General features: G+C 37.7%; 1 protein-coding gene across 2 annotated transcripts in view; it reads left to right on the top strand.

Moving 5' to 3' along the window:
* Window positions 1-22,911, top strand: part of LOC150100223 (transmembrane protein 245) — a 282,836-nt gene that overhangs the window by 148,848 nt on the left and 111,077 nt on the right. For both annotated transcript variants that reach the window (XR_016549228.1, XM_090402358.1), the window contains exons 9-10: window positions 5,369-5,491; window positions 21,633-21,870. Coding sequence is in view for 1 of the 2 variants with exons in the window: in XM_090402358.1 (XP_090258484.1) it covers window positions 5,369-5,491; window positions 21,633-21,870 (361 nt within the window). In the remaining variant the exon portion in view is untranslated. The remainder of the gene's footprint in view (window positions 1-5,368; window positions 5,492-21,632; window positions 21,871-22,911) is intronic.

Below are 22,911 nucleotides of genomic sequence, written 5' to 3'. Positions count from 1 at the left end.
AACCAGGTTTAAAATAGCTTGGTATCTTTAACATTTATTATACCCAAGGTAAAATACTTTCTACATTTATATCTCCTCCTGAGATTTTTATTTAATAAGGTAAAAACACCTTATGGTAACTTGGTCTGGTAAAATACTTATAAGCTCTGTATTACTAAAATCTTGGTATTTCTAGCCTGGCTCCGACTGATAAGACCTCAATAAAGGTCGAAACCGGTCTGGGTAGTGGCCCCTTGCCTTTAATTCAAAGTGTCATACATCTCCTCCAGGAGATGGGCTTTGCATTAGGGATAAATATTAAGATTAGTAATCAGAGCTTATTCTACTTTTACTATGAGTTGCCTTGGTTTTGCACTACGTGCAGGGTCAGCTAGACTTGCAACACTTGCAGGCGCAAACTTGACTTGTTTGTCTGTTTGCTTACTTGGGAAATGGAGTAAAACCAGGTTTAAAATAGCTTGGTATCTTTAACATTTATTATACCCAAGGTAAAATACTTTCTATATATATATATATATATATATATATATATAAATAACTGATAAAAATAGAAAAAAAAATCATTAGCTCACTCATAGTACAAAATGTACTGTGGGTTTGTAAATAACATTTTGTGGGTTGGGTGAGAGCAACATTAAAAAAAAAAAAATATATATCTGCAGAGGCTGAAGTTAACATATTTTAATCAGACTCAAAACAGACATAACAGAGAACTCGGCAAATCTTGTTTTGGAAATTCAAAACACAAGTCCTCCACATCAGTCCTTAAGTTCTCCAAGAGAAATAGCAGCAACAAATATCCTTGTACACAAGAAAATGACAATTCATATCTGTAATCGTGTTGAGTTTGTTTAAAGCAGACATTAAAAACATGAATAGTTTATCTGATAAGCTTTAACTATTCAGCACTGAAAGAAAACAACTATTTTGGAATGTTCCTGCATTTTGACTTGACATCTGTCAGTTTCACAAACAGAGAATAGTTTTTCCATCTAATCTTCACTCAAAAAAATCAAAAATTAACAGTTGAAGATACATTTATTTCTCAACAGGAACTTAAATAATAAGGAATCCACAAGAAACAAATATTCATTATTTATATTTTTCTTTATTTTTTAAAGGGAATCATTCACAACTCTTCCTTTCATTTTCTATCCATTTACATTATTTTTCTCTGTATGTTTTTTTTTTTCTCTCTCTCGTGTCCATCTGCTGTTCGGTTCATGTCACAGTAAAGCATACGCTGTATTCTCTGATTTGAGATTGCAATGATGTCACAACAGCTTGGTATCACAAACAGAAGAGAAATTTTGGTCATAGTGGACTTGGATGCATATATTTGCATTGCGATGAAGTTTGTTTTCCGTTTGATGACTATTTTAATGAACTCTTTATAAAACGTGTACAGATATTTTAATTCCAACAATGTAGGAATTATAGGAATAATAGGCAAGATATGTACGTGTTGCCAATTCTTGTTGCTGCTTCTGAATTGGAAAACTATTTCCACCAGTGACTTAAATCATGAGTCACAATTAGGCTTAATGGCCTTGCTAGTCAAGCAAAACAATATTTTTATACATTTTTAATTTTTAATTATATGTAAAGATATTTTTCATATCTTTACATACAGATTGACTCTGACATAACAGCTGAAACATTGAGAAATTAACTATCCTATACATTAGTGGCAACATTTTTTTGTTTAGATGTAAGTTTATTAATCAGTTTCTATTTTTGCTTCACTGATTTCACAGTGGGGTGCTTAAGGGTCAAAGCTGTATAACTGAGAGGAGACCTCCACATAGCCTTTAAAGGAATGCGGAGAACCGACCAGGGCTTCTGACCTAATGTCCAATCCTCACCTTCTCGTGGTGCACCCTGTTGGGTATCTACTTTGATACTGAACGAACGAGGATGGGCTGGCAATTTGGGATTTAGCCGACCAAATTGTATTCTTATTGGCTAAACCAAAATAAAAAATGATGGTACAACATGACAAAATTTCATGCCGGCTGGGGCGTCGCCCGGTTAAACAAGGCCCCCGTTGTTTTCGCCAGGGAACCAGGGCGAACAGCGAAAAGTCAGCTACTGGAACAAATCTGAAAACAAACCCCAACTCAACATCACCAGAGTTAAAGATTGGTACTATCAACGTAAGAAGCCTGAATGGCAAAGAAATGGAGCTAGCTGAGGAATTAGATAAGTACCAGATCGACATAATAGGGGTGACTGAAACAAAAAAGACCAAAACTGGTGAGATCTTTCTGAGCAATAAATACAAAATGTTATATTCAGGCAATGACAATCAAGGAAAAGAAGGAGTAGCCATAGTATTCAACACAAAATTCGAGGCTAATCTTCTTGAATGGCAGTCAGTCTCAAGTAGAGTAATGTGGGCAAATATGAGAATGGGGAACTAGACAATGAGACTTATTTGTGCCTATGGTCCCACAGAAGGTTCTACTAAGGTAGAAGTGGAGGAATTTTTTTGAGGCTTTAGAAAAAGCAACTGACACAATGAAAAAGGAAAAGTTGGTCCTTGTTGGGGATCTAAATAGTAGAGTAGGAAATGATTGTGAGACATACAAAAATATTTTGGGAAAATTTGGAGAAAAGAGCAAAGCTAATAATAATGGCAAATATCTGTTGGATTTCTGCTCAGGACATGGACTGGTTATTACTAACACCATGTTCCAACATAAAAATGTGCACAAATTCACATGGAGAGAAGAGGCTAGGAATAAGAAAAGTCTCATTGACTATGTTATTGTTGATAGTGATGTTTTCTCCCTGGTGCAGGAGACCAGAGTGTACAGAGGATTTGAAATTGGAAGTGATCACTATTTAGTCTTGAGCAGGATAAAATTAAAAAATTTCATATTGAAAAGAATAACATGTAAGAAAGTTTTAAAGCGAATAAAAGTTGAGCATCTCTCAGATATGAACTGTAAACTAAAATACAGAAATATTATTGAAAAGAAAATGAAAGAGTTTGAGAACAGGAATCAAACCTTGGAGATTCAGTGGCAAACTCTGAAGGAAACATTGATTGATTCTGCCAGAGAGGCATGTGGTGAGGTTGTGTGCAAGGATAAAAAAATCAGAACTCCCTGGTGGACACAGGAAGTTAAAGAGGCAGTGAAGGAAAAGAAGAAAGCATATCAAAAGTTCCTGGCAAATAAGTCAGCTTTTACTCTTACAGAATACAGAGACAAATGTAAGAAAGCTAAACAGTGTGTAAAACTAGCTAAACAAAAGTCATGGGAGGACTTTGGCAAGAATATAGAAAATAAATATCAAGAAGGTGGCAAAATATTCTGGAGGTTGTTGAAGAAGCTTAGGAATGGAGGAAAGAGTGCTGTAAAAGGAATTAGAGATGATAAAGGTGAAATGAAAACAGGAGAAAAAGATATCCTTGAAGTATGGAGTAATTACTTTGAAAAACTGCTAAATGAAACAAGCAGTGATGACAGCACAGTGATAAAAAACACTGACCAGGCATGCAGTCAGGAATACATATCCATACTTGAAGTAGAAAAAGCCATCAAAGGCTTGAAATGTGGAAAGGCAGCAGGAGTAGATGATATTCGACCAGAAATGCTGAAGTATGGTGGTATAAGAGTCTTACAGTGGCTGCACTGCATAGTTCAGAAAGCCTGGACAGAGGGACGAATTCCCGATGATTGGAGTAAAGCTCTCATAGTACCCATATATAAAAAGGGAAATAAAACTGAATGTGAGAATTACAGAGGTATTTCCCTACTGAGTGTTCCTGGCAAGATCTATGCAAGTATACTTGAGAAACGGTTGAGAAGAATTGTGGAAGAAAAGCTTGGTGAAGAACAATCTGGATTCAGGCCAAATAGAGGCTGTCAGGATCAGATCTTCACTTTACGACAAATAGTCGAGAAAGCATGGGAATATAACAAAGATCTGTATTTAAGTTTTGTTGATTTGGAAAAGGCATATGACAAGGTGCCAAGAGAGAAGCTATTCAATACGCTGCAGTTATATGGTGTCAATGGAGCACTATATCAAGCAATACTTAGTCTTTATTTGAGTTGTGAGTCAGCAGTTAGAATTGAAGGAAGTACAGGAAGATGGTTTAATGTTAAATCTGGTGTGAGACAAGGATGTACATTATCCCCTCTGTTATTCATTATCTATATGGATCACATTATGAAGGAATGTGGTATTAAACCTGATATCAAAATTGGAGATGTTAATGTCAGCTCTTTGCTTTATGCGGATGATGTTATACTTCTAAATAAATCCGCTACAAGTCTGCAAGATTCTCTGACTAAATTGAATAGCTGTTGTAATAGATATGGTATGAAGGTCAGCAATAAAAAGACAAAGACAATGAAAATAGGCAGAATCATTGAAAATGTCAACTGTGTTGTGAATGGAGAACCTGTGGAACAAGTAAAACATTTCAGCTACTTAGGCACAATTTTTACTGAAGATGGTAAACTAAATATAGAAATAAACAACAGAATCAGCAAAGCTGGTATTGTGGGAAGTCAATTGAATAAATTCATATGGAATAAGAAAGAAATTAGTCGGAACACTAAATTAGCTGTATACAAGACTGTGTTCAAACCAATTTTAACTTATGGATCTGAGAGCTGGGTCAGAAGTAAAACACTTGACCAAAGACTAGAGACCGCAGATATGAGAGTCCTGAGAAAGATTAGAGACGTGAACAGATGGCATCAATGGCAATATCATATTAAAAATGAGGATATTAGGAAAGAACTTGACATTGTCAGCATCCAGGAGTGCGTTAGCAGAGCTAATCTCTGATGGTATGGTCACTTAAATAGAATGGGAGAGGAAAGATTAGCAAAACAAGTGTTCTCTGCCAGGTTGGCAGGAAAACGACCCAGAGGAAGACCAAGATATAGGTGGATTGATACGGTACAAAGTGCCTTAGACGATAGAAATATAAGATCTGATAATGTTGGAGTCTTGACAAGTAACAGACTGATTTGGAGGAAAATTGTAGATAGGAAGTTAGTAATGATGTAATTTTTTCATGTAGTACTGTCATATCCTGTACACCCCTTGAGGGTACATGGCAGGAATTTGATGATGATGATGATGATGATGATTTCACAGTGAACAACCTTATATTTTTCAATAATGTTATGGCCACAATCGTTCTTTATTTTCTTCCTTGTTTGTGTGCTTTAATATTTGTTACAGTACTTTTCATTTCCTTTTTTTTTTGTACCTTCAGAATTTAAATACTAATTCAAATAAATTATAACTTTATTTATTTTTTTAATTATTATTATTGACCTCTTGTTTTGCTAACTATGTACAGAAATTTACTGATCTAGACTTATTTAATTTTTTACAGGTTCTTGATTCGGTATGGGCAGTTCTGAAAGGAAATATAAGTTTAGCCTTAAGTGCAGTAACAGCAATGGTATCATTATTATTTGGAGGTGGAACAGCGCTTCTAAATTTTGTTTTAAACTTTGTAAGTGTGATTGTTTCATGTCATACATATACTTTTCTACTAATTTATATTTGCTTCAAAATGCTATGAAGTATAAAAAAAAGTTTTAAAAATTAAGCTTTATTTATTTATTTTTTTACTTCATAGCATTTTGATTCTTGAATTTTACTTTTTTTTTTTTTTCTTTCATTCTGGATTATCAACAAAAAAATTTATTTTTTAAATTTTTCTAAAGTCTCCCAATTCAATATCAATTGCTGAAATTGAGGAGGGAAGAATGATAAAGGAAAAATTTAAGCATTAATTTTGCATTTTGCTGTTCATTATATTAGCAACTCAAAATAATATGCTTGACTTATTTTTAACAATATTAACAACATCAAACAATTTTATCAAAAGATGTTTTCTAAACTTCTTATATTTCGCTCAATTTCAAATTGGCATCATCAGAGCACAACACAGCTTGTATAATAAAACATCTTTTTATAAAATTGTTTGGTGTTATTAATACCTTTAAAAATAAGTCATGAATAACCTTATCTGTTTATCTGCTTATCTGTTAGATTAAAATAATATGCTGATGTATATATACACACCCTCTGTCCAAAAAGAAACCGAACTTTTGATAGAAAATAAAACACAGGCCAATTATAATTATTCAAATAATTTATTTCAATCAATATACTCTCCCTCAGCTTCGATACAGTGTTTGGCGTGGTCGATTAATTCATTAAATGAGTTTTTATATCGGTTTTTGGGATACTGTTGAGGGTCATTGTTACTGCCACCTGAACATTTTCAGTGGTGTTGTATCGCTTTCCTTTCATTGGCAAATGAAGTCGGGGGAAGAGAAAGAAGTCACAGGGTGATAAATGAGGTGAATACAGTGATCCAACACAAAAACTTGGTTTTTGCTCACTCACAATGACTCAAAAACTGTCTCACAATGTTCTAACGATGAGATGGTGCATTGTTGTGCAAAAGTGACCAGCTGCCTGCATCACAATATTCATGCCGTATGTGACGAATTCTCGCTATCAATCACTTCAAAACTTCGAGATAAAACTCACCATTGACTGTTTGACCAGGCAGAATGAATTCTTTGTGGATAATGCACTTGGAATTGTAGAAACAAATCAGCATTGTCTTTACTTTTGATTTCTCCAAGCGACTTTTTTTTTTTTTCAGATGCTCCTCTTCTGGTGGTCTCCATTCAGCACTCTGGTGCTTTGTTTCAGGTACATACTCCAAACATCGCGTTCCGTCACCAGTAACAATCGTTTCAAGGAAGTTTGAGTCCTTACAAGCGGTTTTAATGAGGTCCTTGCAGTGTTCATACAATTTTTAGTCGTCGGTCAACTTGTGGGAACAAATTGCAAATTCAATTTACGAAGGCCCAAACTTCCGTTAAAAATGTTGTGCACAGTTGATTTTGGAATCCCCAATTCATCTTCAATCAATCTCACAGACGATTTCAGGTTTTCTTTGATGAAATCACGTGGATGTTAACTTCGCTCGGTTCAGTTTTTGGACGGCCTGGCTTTTCGTCGTCCTCAAGCATCTCACGACCACTTTGAAATCGCTTAAACCACTCGTAAACTTGAGTACGGGATAAGCATTCATCACTGTATACTTTTTGAAACATTTGATGCGTTTTGGTAAAACATTTACCAAGTTTAACACAAAAGTCAATCGCAGCTCTCTGTTTGACACTCATTTTCCTACTGTTTGTCAAAACACCATGTCACTCTTGGCACCATAACTCAGCTTCTAATGAAACAAATATCATAAAGTTGACATGACACTAATGAAGGTTGCTGCTTTCGACAACAAAAAGATACAACAAGTGGCGCCACTAGTTTCTTCTATTTTTTAGAAGTTCAGTTTATTTTTGGACATAGGGTGTATGACCTCAGGTACACCTGCACACACACACACATGCATATACATACATACACACGTTACATATCTAGTTCAAACTTATCTAGGCTTTTAGTTTAAATATAATTATATTTATGTTGCTTAGTGAGAAGAAATCTGCATGCATATTGCAATGCCAGTGATAAATATGTTGATAACAGCTATTTTGTGTGTGTGTGGGGGGGGGGGGGGGAAACAGACTAAATGACTTAGTATATGATCCATTATTATATTAGTGTATAATAATGGATTACATTATATACTAATGGATAATTCCATTGGTATATAACCAGGCTTAAATAGTGCTGGGAGAAATTCATGTTAGAGGCTAATGGAGTAAAAGAGCACTGAGAAAGGATTAAAAATAATCTTTAATTCTTCCAAGATTTCATTTCAGTCACAGGGACATCATCATGGAGCACGATGATGTGAGTCTAGTCTTTCATCCACGTATTTCACTCCATTAAGCCTCTAACATGACATTTATAATTATATAAAAATAATTATATTTTATAATTATAATATACTTATATCATTATATTATATTATATGCAGAATTATATATATAGTAAGACCCAGTTTAATGCTACGCTGATTTGCTATAACACGGTTTTTTTCTGAACCCTAAAATAGCGCTAAATATTCTATGATTTGATATAATGTGTTTCTATTCGAAGCCTAAAAAAAGTGCTAAATGCTGATTCAATTTATCTCTGTATTTCTCTTGATTCATATATAATATGATTATTCTTAAATCCATCCGTGTGGTTAGCCTAGTGGCTTTGCGCCTCGCAACCATATGCCTGGGGAAGGAGTGTCCTAGGTTCGATTCCCGTCGGAGACGTGAGGAGCTGAAGGATCTTCCTCAGCCATAGCCAAGTTAGCCGGTCTTGGGCGCGGGCAGTAGGGTTTTTTTCCGCCAGTTTATCTGGTGTTTTTCATCCTGCAAGCAGGCAAACCGGTCCCGTGAACACACAGGGATACAGCCAAGAATACCTTGAGGCATAGGAGTGACCATTCTATCCTCGTATTTCAGTTACGAAATCCAAGCATGCTTGGAAGGTTGTGGGCCTTAAAGGCCTGTTAAAGCCATTGGGATAGATTCTTAAACCCGAACCAATCAGGGTAAGGTTAAAACAAAGCAAAATTGATATGAAAAGGCATTTCGCTCGACATTAAAATGCAGATGCTGAGGCCATTAGAAAAAGGTGAATGTCAGGTTTACATTGGAGCCAGTTTAAATTTGTCTACTTCTACTTTAGGAATGATTTTAAAAAAACAAGGACAAAATTAAGTGTTCAACAACCATAACCACAATGTCTTCTGCAACAAAAGTAACCCAATCCAGAAGCAATGTTTTAGAGGAAATGGAGAAATGTCTTTCCATTTGATGATGAAACCAAACACAACATGCCATTAAGTCAGGCAATAATCATGAAAAGGCCAGAAGTATTTTTAATCATATTCAAAAACAAACAGAGGAAGTCAGGCAGTAATCATGAAAAAGGCCAGAAGTATCTTTAATCATATTCAGAAACAAACACAAGATACAAGCGAAAACTTTGCAGCCAGCAGAGGTTGGTTTGATAGATTTAAAAAAAGAAACAACTTCTATAACATTCAAATCACTGGAGAAGCGGTGAGTGAAGATACTGAAGCTGCTTCAGCCTTTCCATCAACTTTAAGAGCCATAATTGAAATAGGAAATTATCCTCCCAAACTAGATTTTAATTTGTGGATGAAATGGGACTTTTTTGGAAGAGAATGCCAAAGTGCACATTTATATTGCACGAACAACAGCGAGCACTAGGATTCAAAGCTGCAAAAGACCGTTTATTTAACCCTTCTTCTGGGCGGTAACACCAATGGTGATTTCAAATTAAAACCATTGCTTGTGTATTATTCCAAAGCACCAAGAGCCATGAAAGGAAAGTTAATATAAAAATAACTTAAAATTAAAGTAAAACTTGTTTATTCTTGGTCGTGTGTTCTCCTATTCCTATTTACTATGTATTAAAATGACCCCGTTTAGCACTTTGTCTTCTAGGAATGCATCCTGAGTGTTAATTGAGGTATTACTGTATCTAGTTCAAACTTAATTAGACTTCTGTTTATGTTGTTAGTGAGAAGAAATCTGTATGCGTAGTGTGATGCTAATGATAAATCTGTTGATAAGTTATTGTGTGTAAAATGGTAACCAGAAGAAACAGAACATGAAAAAATGGAAGGAAAAATAGAGCATTAAGAAACAGAACTATGAAAAAACAGAACAGTAACAAACAGAACACCGAGGAAAAAGAACAGTGACAAAACAGGACTATGACAAAACAGAACAGGGGAAAAAATAAAACATTTATTTGTGTCGTATCTATTTATTAATGAAATATCTATATAAAACAATATATAAAAGAAATATATATATAAAAAAAATTTAATCACTGCAGGTTGGCCATTCGGCATAAAAACCTCAATTTATCTTCTTAATTTTGATATTCCTACACAACTATTGCCACTTGATTACTAAGGATCCCATACCTCTTTTTTCTGACTTCTGGGCGACCTGTATGGGCATTGGCTAATAATAATCGCTGGCAAGCTAAATCTCGTCTTAATACATCTAATAGGTTCCAAATGCTTAGGTGACTACAATGAAACAATGAGTTTAAGGCAAGGCATTGTGAAAACCTTCACAACAATATGTAGTCTTAGGACATCTCTCATCAGCAGCCTCAAAATGATTCCATATCCTAATTGGAAAGAGAGGTGATCTTCCTGCAACTCCTTCGATGTAGGTTGAAAAGAAATATGTGAGAACTTCATTGTAGTTATCCTCATCTGGAAATGTGACAGCTAGTTGGTCAAAGACAGTTCTTACATCTGTTATTGGCACAAAGGAGAGAGCAGGTTGGGACTTCAGTTTCAACTTCATGTCAATATCAGACTCGTACACTTCCTTTAAGCCAACACTGTTGATCTTCCTAATAACACCCTAGCAAAGGTGAAAGTAGCACCCTTTTACTTCTGCTTGTGGAAAAAGCAACTTGAGTAGCAGAAGACATATACATGCTTTTAAAGTCCAGCAGAATCTTTTGGTGTGTTATATTGGGCACCAATTATTGCAGAATGGTAAACATTCTGTTGTATGTATCCATATTCTTTTTTGCAAAAGAAAATAAATACATGGAGGATATGAATTGCCAATCTTAGCATGCCATGTATACAGCAGAAAAAACATGCTAGGTGCTTTATCAAATGTTCCGTCTCCATAAATGTCATCCTTGTCTAATTCTTAGAGCAGATCATCATTCCCAATTGCCAATATTCTTTCTGGGTCATCAGCTCCAGTATCATACAAAATGAGGTCATCATACTTCTCTGGGATAGGAAAATCAGTTGTAGCTGGATTTGGAATGTAAGTAGTTTCTTTATGTTTAAAAAGACTTTGTGTGAGTGAGGATTGCTTTGCTAAGTGTTCCAAAAGATCCCTATTCACTTCTAATAAAATATTTCCCATAACATTCCTCGGAGTTGCACCAACTGCCTTCATGTCTTGTTTTGTCCTATTAAAATGTTTGCCTGTGCTCTTTGAGGATTAGAATCATGGCAGTGTTGTAGGACCTCTCCAATGATATTTTCTTCCTGTGTCCTCGAGAATGCCCTGCATTTGGTGGCAGAGTAGACTCTGCATTCTCCAGGTAATCACTCCACTCTTGTTTTTCCTATACTTGGTATATTCATATCCTTGGTACAGTAGAACTTGATTTCCTTTCTGTCTCAGTGAAACTTCAATGATAATAGATCTGTTAAAAAATAAATTTATTATTAATTTTATATTCAAGCTTTGTCATAGTACTAAACTAACTAGTAAATTACATGGGCAGATAAGTAACCACTGATATGATCATAAATGCGTATGAATGCTTACTTTGCGAATAAATTGTATGTCTGCAGTGAATATGTGGAAGATGGATCACCCTTTTATTCTGGCAAACTGATGATAGGACACTAAGTAAAAGTGTTATATTGCAAACTAGAAACTGCATTAGGGGCATTGAGTGAAAGGGTACTTATTCCTGGCAATCCTATAATTTGGTAAGCCACTCAGTTCTTAAGTACCCCTGTAATTACTTAGTATTCTTGGAAATGTAGGCACACAGTTTATTTGTACTTTTGCTAGAATGAAAATGTTTCATCTCATTATTCCGTACATCCAGATAAGTTTTGACAAAACCGATAAGGAGCCATAGGGGGGGGGGGGTCTGTGAAGGACTTGCTAATTTAAATGTTGTAGAACTATACATTGATGTTTTTACGCCGAATGGACAACCTGCAGTGATTAAAAATCTATACAACATATAGAGATATGACAACAATAAATAATAATAAAATAATAAATAGAGATATGACAATAATAAATAATAACAAATAATAATAAATGTTTTATTTTCCCCTGTTCTGATTTGTCATGGTTCTATTTATCATAGTTCTGTTCTGTCACAGTTCTGTTTCTTTGCTGTTCTGTTCTGTCACAGTTCTGCTCTTTCATTGTTCTGTTTCTTCATATTCTGTTCTTTCATGGAACCATGTAAAATACAGTATATATAATGATGTATAATGATATAAAAATAAAGTATGCAGAATTTAAACTATTAAATATTATGCTGATTCAAGATGCCTAATGTATGTACTTTAAAAATCGAACCTATTGGTGTTGACCATATTATGCACCAAATATTTGATTTGCCACTCAGAAATGGTTCTGCAAAAGGACGGAAATGGCAACGACAACAACATCAAACTATGGCTTTAGGCAACTGGAACATCTTCTCTCTGACAGGGAAGGAGTTGGAACTGGTTGAGGAAGCCAAGCGCTACTGGCTAGACTTAGTCGGGCTTTCTTCAACCAAGAGGAGAGGCTCTAGAACTGTCGACCTGGATAAGGGGTGGAAGCTCTACTACTCTGGTGTGAGCCCAACAATGTCTGCTCAGGCGGGTGTGGGGATGCTCACAAGCCCCCAGCTGTCAGACTGTGTTGCTGAGTGGATCCCATTGGGGGGACAGGTATGTGTGTTAAGGCTTCAGATGAAAAACCATGATTTGGCTGTGGTGCAAGCCTATGCACCTAATCTGGAGTCAGAATACTCTGCCTTCCTAGAGGAAGTGGATGCTGCTTTTGACAGGGTGGCAGACATGGAATCAGTCCTGCTAATGGGCGACTTCAATGCACATGTTGGAACAGATGACCAGACATGGAGGGGTGTGGTTGGGAGGAACGGTGCCCCGACCTTAACGCGAATGGGTTGAAATTATTGGACTTCTGCTGTACTAACAGCTTGTCCATAATGAATACCTTCTTCCAGCACCGAGAAGTCCATAAGTATACCTGGTACAGGGATACACTAGAACAAAGGTCTCTGATTGACTTCTCAGCAGACCTATTTTCCTCAGTGTTAGATGTTTGTGTGAGAAGAGGGGTAGAGCTGTCAACCGACCACCACCTTGTGTGCACTCTACGGCTTCAGAAACCAGATGCTACCATCAACGCTGGTAGGCCTAAGCAGCTATACCGCGTGAAATGGGAGGCATTGGAAAATGAGGCTGTGAGGAAGAATTTTGCAGATGACATTTCCTCCGGGTTCAAAGAGATTCCCAAGTATACTGCAGATGTTGAGGAGGAATGGAAGTTGTTCAGAACAGCTGTCACTGCCTCTGCACTCTCATGGTGTGGCAGAAAGCGGCTCGGCATGGCAACGGGCAGTGAGAAAAGGACACCTTGGTGGAACCAAGAAGTCCAAAAAACTGTCCGGGCAAAAAAGGAGTCCTACCTAACATGGCTTAGAGTCAGGTCACCTGTGAGATGTGTTTGCGGTATGCTGAGGCACGAAAAGCTGCTGCTAAGGCAGTAAAGACAGCCAAGCAGAAGGCTTGGGAATCCTTTGGAGAAAGATTAGATTCATCCTATGCAAATGCAAACAAAGTATTCTAGCAGACCATCCGCCGCCTTCGAGGGAGGAAATCATGCACAGCAAGGTTAATTAAAGCCTCTGATGGTGCACTTTTAACAACCGAGAAGGATATCCTCCACAGATGGAGGGAATACTTTGAGAGCCTTCTTAACCCGGGTAGCCCAGCAGTTATGGACATCCAAGAGGTGCCGATCGGGGCAATGACTAGTCTCACAGCAGAAGAGGTCCATTTAGCAATAAAATCGCTAAAATCAGGCAAGGCTGCTGGTGATGTTGAAATTCGGCCCGAAATGCTAAAAGCTTTAAATCAAGACGGTGTTCTCTGGCTGACTCGAGTGTGTCAGGCTGCTTGGATATCTGGGCAAGCACCAAAGCAATGGCAGACAGGCATAATAATACCAGTCGTTAAGAAGGGAGACCAGAAGGATTGCAGTAACTATCGTGGCATCTCTCTGCTCAGCCTGCCTGGGAAAGTGTATGCTAAGTGCTTGGAAAGACGGTGCAGGAGCATAGTTGAGTCAAAGTTCCAGGAAGAACAATGTGGCTTTCGTCCTGGTAGAAGCACAACTGACCAAATCTTCACTTTAAGGCAAGTCTTTGAGAAATCTTAGGAATATGCCAAGAATGTCTACACATGTTTTGTGGACTTGGAGAAGGCATATGACCGGGTTCCTCGGGATAAGCTTTGGCAAGTAGTACAGGAGTATGGAGTGGATGGTCAACTATTAGCTGCCATCAAGTCCCTGTATGAATGCCCAGAGTTTTGTGTTAGGGTAAATAGCACAAAGTCTGAACCTTTCACAGTCTCCATTGGCCTCCGCCAAGAGTGTGTTTTGTCACCCCTCCTTTTCATAATATTTATGGACTGGATTGATAGGCACAGCCGAGGCAGTGAGTGTCAGAATTGGAAAATATAGCATTGGACGTCTGCTTTTTGCAGATGACCTAGTTCTGCTTAGCTCTTCTACAGATGACCTCCAGCGGACCCTGGATAGGTTTGTAGCAGTTTGTTCAGATGCCGGAATGAAGATCAGTGTGGCCAAAACTGAAACATTTGTGATCTCAAGACAACCATCCCAGTGCACTCTAAATGTAAGTGGAGTCCCAATGAGACAGGTGGAGAAGTAAACTTCTCCTTGGGTCCATATTCACGAATGATGGAAAATGGGACGTAGAGCTAGATACTTGAATTGGCTTAGCAAGCTCAATATTGTGGGAGCTTGGCCGTTCGGTAGTATTGAAGCGGGAGTTAAGCTAGAAGGCAAAGCTGGCTGTCTTCAATACAGTCTGTGTCCCCATCCTCACCTATGGTCATGAGAGTTGGGTAATGACCGAAAGAATGCGGACACGAATCCAAGCGGCTGAAATGAGGTGCCTTCGAGGGGTTGCGGGGCTGGCAAAACTCGACAGGGTCAGAAGCTCTGCAATTCGGGAAACCCTCAATACTCAACTGCTGCTTCTCCTTGTTGAGAGATCACAGGTTCGAGCACCTGGTCAGAATGCCACAAGAGAGTGGGAGGCCACGTGGAAGGCCAAGGACTCGCTGGATAGATTATATCCAAAACCTTGGGTGGACACGTTTGGGAATCCCACCAGAATACCTGAGCTTGGTGGCAGAGGATTGTGACCATTGGAAGTTCCTCTTGCAGCTTTTGCCCTCACAACCCAATTAGGAAGAGTGGGCCTTGAAGATGTATGTATGTATGTATGTATTTGATTTGCTCATTATTTAAATGGCTTAAGATTCCCCTTCCATTTCTTTTCTCTTCTATCTATATGTTCACTGGACATCCTCAGATGCCGTATGGTCACTACGATGCTCAGTGATGTGCCACATCAGGCCTTGCCATGTAGTCCTGTTGTTTGCTTTTCTGGAGACTTCAACTCTCTGAAGATTAGTTGCTCCACACACACACACACACACACCATCCATCCATCTCATTGATGGTCTATCGCTTCCTCTTTTTCCAGAAACTTTACCTTCTATTACTGTTCTGAGAAGTCCTCCTTCCATCCTTTCAATGTGTCCAAAATATTTAACTTTCTTTTGTCAATATCCTTAAGAGCCTTTAAAGTTCTACTGATCTTTTCTAACACCCATTCAATTGTACGCCTTTCAGTATATGATATTCTCAACGGCCTTCTGTAGCACCACATCTCAAAAGCAGATATCCTTTTCTTATCTGACTTCTTTAGGTTTCAAGTCTCACATCCATAAGTCGCTGTTGGAAAAACAACTGCATCCAAAATCCTCAACTTTGTTCCCATGGAGATAGATCCATCCTTCCAGCTTTTTTTTAGACAAGTCTCTGACTGTTATTTTAGCCATTCCTAACCTTCTTCTGATGTCTTCTGAACAGCAATTCTTCACATTAATAATGGATCTCAGGTACTCATACTTGCTGACTTCCTCAATTCTTTTTCCATTAAGGTAAACTTGTTTCTCAAGAGCTTCTCTGTTTACATTTCCTTTGAGAACCATAATCTTTGTCTTGCTAGGATTTAGTTGTAGTCCTCTGTTATTACTGATCTTGTTAATTATGTCAAGAATTTGACCTAGTTCTTCCATGTCATTACAAAGGAGTACTGTATCATCAGCATACCTCAGATTACTGATCAATCTACCTCCTATCCTAATTCCTGTCTTGAGCTATCCAATGCTTCACGCATGATGTCCTCCATATATATAGTAAACAAGTGAGAAGAAAGTAAACATCTTTGCCTTACTCCTTTTCCAACCTGAAGCCAATCAGTCAATCCAACACCTGTTCTTACTACGGCTTCTTGCTCCCTGTACAAGTTGGCTATCAACCTGATAGTGTGTTGAAAAAAACCGATTATTTTCATTACTTTCCACAGTTTCACATGCTGAACACAATCAAAAGCTTTAGAGTAGTCTAAGAAACACATTACCAGAGGAAGTCTAAATTCTTTATACTTTTCTATGATTTGTCTAAGGCAAAGGATCTGATCTCTGGTGCCCTTACCTTTCCTAAAACTTGCTTGTTCCTTGGGCATCTCTGCCCAACATTGGCCTCAATCCTATTTAGCATGATCTTCAATAAAATTTTGCTTGTATGAGATACTAAACTAATAGTTATATAGTTGTTGCACACTTTCATATCTGCTTTCTTATGTAGTGGTATGAAAACAGACTTCTTCCAGTCTCTAGGCCATAATCCTGTCTCCTATCCTTAATCAATCTATGAAACACTCTTATACCTCTATCCCCCTGTGGCCTTAATTAACTCTGCTGGGATTTCATCTGCACTTGGGGCCTTATTGCTGTTAAGCTGCTGAACTGCTCTTTCAACTTCATGCCTAAGTGGAGGAGGTTCCAAATCAAAATTTTCCTGGTGAGAGGGCTCCTCCACATTTTCTTTATCCACTCTACTGTACAATTCCTCACAGTATTCTTTCCATCTGTTTTTTGATAAGGGTTGCTTAAGGGTCAAAGCTGTATAACTGAGAGGAGACCTCCACATAGCCTTTAAAGGAATGCGGAGAACCGACCAGGGCTTCTGACCTAATGTCCAATCCTCACCTTCTCATGGTGCACCCTGTTGGGTATCTACTTTGATACTGAACGAACGAGGATGGGCTGGCAATTTGGGATTTAGCCGACCAAATTGTATTCTTATTGGTTAAACCAAAATAAAAAATGATGGTACAACATGACAAAATTTCATGCCGGCTGGGGCGTCGCCCGGTTAAACAAGGCCCCCGTTGTTTTCGCCAGGGAACCAGGGCGAACAACGAAAAGTCAGCTACTGGAACAAATCTGAAAACAAACCCCAACTCAACATCACCAGAGTTAAAGATTGGTACTATCAACGTAAGAAGCCTGAATGGCAAAGAAATGGAGCTAGCTGAGGAATTAGATAAGTACCAGATCGACATAATAGGGGTGACTGAAACAAAAAAGACCAAAACTGGTGAGATCTTTCTGAGCAATAAATACAAAATGTTATATTCAGGCAATGACAATCAAGGAAAAGAAGGAGTAGCCATAGTATTCAACACAAAATACGAGGCTAATCTTCTTGAATGGCAGTCAGTCTCAAGTAGAGTAATGTGGGCAAATATGAGAATGGGAAACTGGACAATGAGACTTATTTGTGCCTATGGTCCCACAGAAGGTTCTACTAAGGTAGAAGTGGAGGAATTTTTTTGAGGCTTTAGAAAAAGCAACTGACACAATGAAAAAGGAAAAGTTGGTCCTTGTTGGGGATCTAAATAGTAGAGTAGGAAATGATTGTGAGACATACAAAAATATTTTGGGAAAATTTGGAGAAAAGAGCAAAGCTAATAATAATGGCAAATATCTGTTGGATTTCTGCTCAGGACATGGACTGGTTATTACTAACACCATGTTCCAACATAAAAATGTGCACAAATTCACATGGAGAGAAGAGGCTAGGAATAAGAAAAGTCTCATTGACTATGTTATTGTTGATAGTGATGTTTTCTCCCTGGTGCAGGACACCAGAGTGTACAGAGGATTTGAAATTGGAAGTGATCACTATTTAGTCTTGAGCAGGATAAAATTGAATTTCATATTGAAAAGAATAACATGTAAGAAAGTTTTAAAGCGAATAAAAGTTGAGCAGCTCTCAGATGTGAACTGTAGACTAAAATACAGAAATATTATTGAAAAGAAAATGAAAGAGTTTGATAACAGGAATCAAACCTTGGAGATTCAGTGGCAAACTCTGAAGGAAACATTGATTGATTCTGCCAGAGAGGCATGTGGTGAGGTTGTGTGCAAAGATAAAAAAATCAGAACTCCCTGGTGGACACAGGAAGTTAAAGAGGCAGTGAAGGAAAAGAAGAAAGCATATCAAAAGTTCTTGGCAAATAAGTCAGCTTTTACTCTTACAGAATACAGAGACAAATGTAAGAAAGCTAAACAGTGTGTAAAACTAGCTAAACAAAAGGCATGGGAGGACTTTGGCAAGAATATAGAAAATAAATATCAAGAAGGTGGCAAAATATTCTGGAGGTTGTTGAAGAAGCTTAGGAATGGAGGAAAGAGTGCTGTAAAAGGAATTAGAGATGATAAAGGTGAAATGAAAACAGGAGAAAAAGATATCCTTGAAGTATGGAGTAATTACTTTGAAAAACTGCTAAATGAAACAAGCAGTAATGACAGCACAGTGATAAAAAACACTGACCAGGCATGCAGTCAGGAATACATATCCATACTTGAAGTAGAAAAAGCCATCAAAGGCTTGTAATGTGGAAAGGCAGCAGGAGTAGATGATATTCGACCAGAAATGCTGAAGCATGGTGGTATAAGAGTCTTACAGTGGCTGCACTGCATAGTTCAGAAAGCCTGGACAGAGGGACGAATTCCCGATGATTGGAGTAGAGCTCTCATAGTACCCATATATAAAAAGGGAAATAAAACCGAATGTGAGAATTACAGAGGTATTTCCCTACTGAGTGTTCCTGGCAAGATCTATGCAAGTATACTTGAGAAACGGTTGAGAAGAATTGTGGAAGAAAAGCTTGGTGAAGAACAAGCTGGATTCAGGCCAAATAGAGGCTGTCAGGATCAGATCTTCACTTTACGACAAATAGTCGAGAAAGCATGGGAATATAACAAAGATCTGTATTTAAGTTTTGTCGATTTGGAAAAGGCATATGACAAGGTGCCAAGAGAGAAGCTATTCAATACGCTGCAGTTATATGGTGTCAATGGGGCATTATATCAAGCAATACTTAGTCTTTATTTGAGTTGTGAGTCAGCAGTTAGAATTGAAGGAAGTACAGGAAGATGGTTTAATGTTAAATCTGGTGTGAGACAAGGATGTACATTATCCCCTCTGTTATTCATTATCTATATGGATCACATTATGAAGGAAAGTGGTATTAAACCTGATATCAAAATTGGAGATGTTAATGTCAGCTCTTTGCTTTATGCGGATGATGTTATACTTCTAAATAAATCCGCTACAAGTCTGCAAGATTCTCTGACTAAATTGAATAGATGTTGTAATAGATATGGTATGAAGGTCAGCAATAAAAAGACAAAGACAATGAAAATAGGCAGAATCATTGAAAATGTCAACTGTGTTGTGAATGGAGAACCTGTGGAACAAGTAAAACATTTCAGCTACTTAGGCACAATTTTTACTGAAGATGGTAAACTAAATATAGAAATAGACAACAGAATCAGCAAAGCTGGTATCGTGGGAAGTCAATTGAATAAATTCATATGGAATAAGAAAGAAATTAGTCGGAATACTAAATTAGCTGTATACAAGACTGTGTTCAAACCAATTTTAACTTATGGATCTGAGAGCTGGGTCAGAAGTAAAACACTTGACCAAAGACTAGAGACCGCAGATATGAGAGTCCTAAGAAAGATTAGAGGCGTGAACAGATGGCATCAATGGCAATATCATATTAAAAATGAGGATATTAGGAAAGAACTTGACATTGTCAGCATCCAGGAATGCGTTAGCAGAGCTAATCTCAGATGGTATGGTCACTTAAATAGAATGGGAGAGGAAAGATTAGCAAAACAAGTGTTCTCTGCCAGGTTGGTAGGAAAACGACCCAGAGGAAGACCAAGATATAGGTGGATTGATATGGTACAAAGTGCCTTAGACGATAGAAATATAAGATCTGATAATGTTGGAGTCTTGACAAGTAACAGACTGATTTGGAGGAAAATTGTAGATAGGAAGTTAGTAATGATGTAATTTTTTCATGTAGTACTGTCGTATCCTGTACACCCCTTGAGGGTACATGGCAGGAATTTGATGATGATGATGATGATGATGATGAATTTTGCTTTAAGTCACGAACTAAATAAAACATCTTTTTATAATTGAGCCTTCTCATCTGGAACTCAATCTCTTCACATTTATTAGTATAGAATTTTTCCTTGTCCTGCTTGATGGCTCTTCTGACTTCTCTATGTAATCTCTTATATTCTTCAGTCCCTGTGTCTCTGTTTTTCCACACTGCCTTCTTTTGATTAGTTCCCATGTTGAATCTGATATCTATAGGTCTCTTGGTCTTCTTATTGGGCCGAGATACTTCTTTGCTTATTCTGTATTATCACCTTGATTCCTTCCCAAAGTATTTCTGGTGAGTTCTCCTCATTTGTCTCCCGAAAATCATCCAACCGAGTTGATGTTTCTTCTGTGAATCCACTAGGAATTACTCTAACATCCAATCTAGTGGAATGTGTCTGACTTGAAAGTTTTCGGAGTCTTAGTCTTACTTTGGCTCTTACTAGCTGATGGTCTGTACCACAATCTGCTCCAGGACAAGTGTGCACATCAGAGATGCTCATCTTCCACTGCTGGAGAGCTAGGATGTAATCAATCTGGTGCCTTGACCCATCAATGTTAGATATCCAAGTATGGATCCATCTTGGGTGTTTCTGGAAGCAGGTATTGGTAATAACTAATCTGTTAGCATGGACAAATTCCAACAGTGTTGCGTTCACCTAGACCAAACATGCCACACTCCAGCCTAACTCTCATACTCTTTCCCACTTTTGCATTTAAGTCCCCTAAGATATAAAGCATCTCTCTCTCCTTGGTATGCAGTCCAAAACAGTTTGTAAGTTTCCATAGAATTCCTCACTCTCTCTTCTTCTATCTGTGTGGAGTGCATAAACTACCACGATTGATACATTGGTAGGCTGAACCTTAAGTCTAATAGAAAGTATCCTATCATTAATGGGGTTATAACCAAGAAGGCTTCTTGCCTGAGTTGTCTTCAGTATCATAGCTACCCCATGATGTTTTGAGTCACCACCTGAGTAAATAACTAGCTTACCATCCTGTCTTTTGAAGTGACCTCCATTCCTAAGCCCTGAATGCGGCTCTGATTATTCTGCATGACAACCGATGCAGCATGAAATGCATTATAAGGCATTTCATGCTTTGGAGTAAAGTCACTTGAGAAGAAAGTGGTAGGGATGCAGAGGCCCTTTCCACATGAGAAGAGATGAAATAGCAAAATAGGAAAGATTCACCCCTAGCCCTCGATAATTGGGGGAAAGAAGAAAAGAAAGAAGGAGAGAAAAGAAAAAAGGGAGAGACCAGTCTACAGATATATATTACTTGAAGTAAGGCATGGTCCAGCATCAGGTACCTCGGGTTTGCCATGCCCGTACTCACTAAAGTGAGCCCTTGAGAATTTCTCTTCTCTTCTTTTCTCTTGCTTATAAAATATTCAAAATAAATGCATTCTGCTTACACTGACAAATTTATTTTATACTGCAATTATCTTTTTTTTTTTTTTTTTTCCAGATTGTTTTTTCCACCTCCTTATTTTACATCTTGTGTGCCAGTGGAGAACAGTACAAGCCTGTAGAAATGTTTACCAACTTATTGCCTTCTGGTGGGGGTGTTACGAAATTAGGCACAGCAGTTGAAGAAGCTGTGAATGGAGTATTTGCTGCATCCTTCAAAATGGCAGCATTCTATGGTCTTTACACGTGGCTTATTCATACATTGTTTGATGTTAAGATTGTTTATATTCCTTCAGGTAAAATTTATATACATAGGTGTGTGAGTGTATGTGGGAGAAAAGTTCTTGAATAATGTATTGTACGAGGGTGGTCTGAAAAGTTCTCAGCCTAACAATGAAAAAACAAATTTATAATTTCAAAATTATTTTTATTTTTCAACATAATCTCCCTTAAGACTACTACATTTATTCCAACAATGCTTCAGTGTCATTATCTTGTCCCTGTAGTGGTTCTCAGTAAGATCTGCAAAATACCCCACTCTACAGCTGCAATCACCTCTTGATTCGAAGAAAAACACTGACCAGTGAGGAAGAGCTTTAGTTTTGGGAAGAGATACAAGTCAGAGGAAGCCTTTGTGGACAGGTGCATTGTCCTAATGAAGGATGATTTTTTTCTTCTGCAAACCGGGTCTTTTCTCATTCATCTAGTCTGGTTAAAAGATTGGAATAATATTCCCTGGTTATTGTTTTACCCTTTTCAAGATAATTAATAAACAAAATGTCTCTAGCATTCCAAAACACTAATGCCATGACCTTTCCTGCTGATGGAACTGACTTTGTCTTCTTTGGCACTGAACAACTGGCTTCTATCCACTGTTTTGACTGCTGTTTAGATTCTGGTGTGTAATGGTAAATCCAAGTCTCATCCTTAGTAATCAGTTAGCACACAAAATCGGTTTTATTCTTGTTAAAATGCTCCAAGCATTGTTAGAGATTTTCATGCAAGTGTGATTTTGATCTGCTCTGTGCAAGTACGGCACCCATCTTGCGCAAAGCTTTTTCATTTGCAATTCTTCATGCAAAATGTAACGTACACGTTCTTTTGAAATGCCTATTAGTCTCAGCAATTTCACACACTTTGACTCACCAGTCATCCAATACCATATCATACACTTCATCAATGATTTCTGGTGTTGTTAAACTTTTTGGATGTCCTTCACGTGGATTATCTTCAAGGCTGGTACGGCCATGTTTAAACTCGGCAGCCCATTTCATAATTGTCGAAAATGAAGGAGAAGAGTGCCCATAAACTTTTATGAACTTCGAATGAATTTCTTT

The sequence above is a fragment of the Typopeltis vanoorti genome, chromosome 13 (genome assembly GCF_054136105.1).
Source record: "Typopeltis vanoorti isolate ZY-2024b chromosome 13, IOZ_Tvanoo_1.0, whole genome shotgun sequence".
Lineage (NCBI taxonomy): Eukaryota > Metazoa > Arthropoda > Arachnida > Uropygi > Thelyphonidae > Typopeltis > Typopeltis vanoorti.
This window is presented reverse-complemented; position numbering and strand designations above follow the sequence as displayed.